The sequence below is a fragment of the Propithecus coquereli genome, unplaced genomic scaffold (genome assembly GCF_000956105.1).
Source record: "Propithecus coquereli isolate 6110/MARCELLA unplaced genomic scaffold, Pcoq_1.0 Scaffold62, whole genome shotgun sequence".
In the NCBI taxonomy this organism is placed as follows: Eukaryota; Metazoa; Chordata; class Mammalia; order Primates; family Indriidae; genus Propithecus; species Propithecus coquereli.
The window spans coordinates 3,874,120-3,876,894 of NW_012152174.1; the positions used below are offsets into that span (position 1 = coordinate 3,874,120).

The following is a 2,775-nucleotide window of genomic DNA, read 5'->3' on the forward strand; positions in this document are numbered from 1 at the left end:
CCTTTCTGATAAAGACATTGCTTCTTTAGATAAAATCAGATTACATTTAAATTTTAATGGCCAAGGAGTCAATCTACCCTTTAAGATTATTTCTATATAGTGTTCTGATACATGATTTACCTAAAACAATCTTATTGTCCTTATTTACAAATTCTTGGTGGAAGGGATGAGGCATACATTGTATCAGGGGTTCCCAACCTATGGTGAGTTGTATAATTATTTCATTGTATCTTATAATGTAATGATAATAGAAATAAAGTACACAATAAATGTAATGTGCTTGAATCATCCTGAAATCATCCCTCCCCCCAATCCATGGAAAAAATTGTCTTCCATGAAAACAGTCCCTGGTACCAAAAAGGTTGGGGACCATTGCACTATACTACAGCCTTCACATACAAGCAATAACAACCTGAACAGTCAATTTTATCAACATAACTCACCATACTTCTTCTAATATAGCTGATGGCTTTTTTCATATCCATGCCTGACCAGTTGTTGAGCATATAGCAAATACAGGAAGCACAGTACACAAATCTCATGTCATTTTCACTGCCTTCAGGTACTGCACAAAAACTGAAAATAATGATTTTCTATTAACACTGGACTATAATTGTTTTGCAGGGGGGTTAGAAACACTTCTTTTGTGTCTTTACTCACAAAAAATCTATAACTTATTTTAAAACCATATTCTAGTTGGATTAGTCAATAAATAATAGGACTATTAACTTGAATATAAAACTATCTCTAAATCATCACTCGACTCCAAACTTCTGACTCCTGGGTAGTTTTACACACTATCATGCTATTCCTACCCAGATGCTACCACTCAGACTGAGCTTATTTGCTCCCAGCCAGGGATAGCTGTGGTACACTGGCTTGTGAATTAATGACAGAAAAAGTATTAGGTTGGTGCAAAAGTAATTGCGGTTTGGACCATGAATTTCAAATCATTATATAACTAGGCTCAAACACATCTTTTTTTTCCCTTTTTTTAAAATTTCAGCATATTATGGGGGTATAGATGTTTAGGTTACATATGTTGCCCTTGTACCCCCTTCTCCCCCCCCGAGTCAGAGCTTTAAGCGTGTCCATCCCCCAGATGGTGCGCATCGCACTCATTATGTATGTATATACCCACCCCCAAACACATCTTTATTAATCGAAATAGGAACCATTACAATCAACACATTTTTGCCCAGGAGAAATAAGTTTGTTTATTCCTGTAGTGTAAAAATTCGTGCTTTGAGATTCAATGAATTCTTGGAAAGCATTTTCTGTATCCTGCTGGTTGTGGAAGTGTTTTCCCTGCAAGAAGTTGTGGAGGAGATGCTTGAAGAAGTGACAGTCAGCTGGCAAAAGGTCAGGTGAATGTGGTGGACAAGGCAAAACTTCACAGCCCAATTCATTCAACTTTTGAAGTGTTGGCTGTGCGACATGCAGTCTGGTGTCATTGTGGAGAAGAATTGGGCCCTTTCTGTTGACCACTGCTGGCTGCAGACGCTGCAGTTTTTGGTGCATCTCATTGATTTGCTGAGCATACTTCTCACATGTAATGGTTTCGCTGGGATTCAGAAAGCTGTAGTGGATCAGACTGACAGCAGACCACCAAACAGTGACCATGACCATTTTTGGGGGCAAGTTTGGCTTTGGGAAGTGATTTGGAGCTTCTTGTTGGTCCTACCACTAAGCTGGTCATCCCTGGTTATTGTACAAAATCCACTTTTCTTTGCACGTCACAATCTGATAAAGAAATGGTTCGTTGTTGTTGCGTACAATAAGAGAAGACAACACTTCAAAACAATGATTTTTTTGATGTTCAGTCAGCTCATGAGGCACCCACACATCGACCTTTTTCACCTTTCCAATTTGCTTCAAATGCCAAATGACCGTAGAATGGCTGACATTGAGTTCTTCGGCAATTTCTTGTGTAGCTGTAAGAGGATCAGCTTCGATGACTGCTCTCAATTGGTCGTTATCAACTTCCTATGGCCAGCCACTACGCTCCTTACCTTCAATGCTATTGTCTCCTTTGCAAAACTTCTTGAGCCACCACTGCACTGTACTTTCCTTCCTTAGCAGTTCCTGGGCCAAATGTGTTGTTGATACTGGGAGTTGTCTCTACTGCTTTCTGATCCATTTTTAACTTGAACAAGAAAATCGCTCGAATTTGCTTTTTGTCTAACATCATTTCCATAGTCTAAGATAAATCTAAACAGCATGTAACAGGTCATTAACAAAAAAATAAAGAAATATGCATTAAAATGATGTATAACATGACCTCATTTAAGAATGTATTCCAATATCAAACAGCAAATTTCAATAATGCTAAAACTGAAATTACTTTTGCACCAACCTAATAGGTAAAATCTGACACCTATTGTTGGGCAGTAAAAAAATTCCCAAGCCCAAATTTTTCTGTGTGAAATTTCTTCCAAAAGTATATATATCTCTCCATTAATTGATTGATCATATTGTGTTTTAATTTTACATATTTAATTAGTTTTAGGTGACAATCTGTGTTGCCTATTACATTTCTTTACTTATAAACAAGAATAAGGCAGCAGTAATCAAAAACCACACTGAAATATTTAGATATTCGTCACATGTACTGGCTGAGGTAGATATTTATAGTATTTCTAATTAATCTCAATTTAGTCTATAAGTAAATTTAATCTTTCCCTCACTTAGAGCAGTGCTTTGAAAACACAAATAGGAAAATGAAGATATTAGTAGATGGAGCACAAAGATGTAACAACATAGGATTTGTCTGCC

The 2,775-nt window shown here is 37.0% G+C and overlaps 1 protein-coding gene across 1 annotated transcript in view; it reads right to left on the reverse strand.

Annotated features, from left to right (window-relative positions):
- PGGT1B (protein geranylgeranyltransferase type I, beta subunit) overlaps positions 1 to 2,775 on the reverse strand; it is a 51,553-nt gene that overhangs the window by 20,977 nt on the left and 27,801 nt on the right. Inside the window, 1 exon segment of the mRNA XM_012659510.1 lies at positions 444 to 593. Within this exon segment, the coding sequence (XP_012514964.1) occupies positions 444 to 593 (150 nt within the window).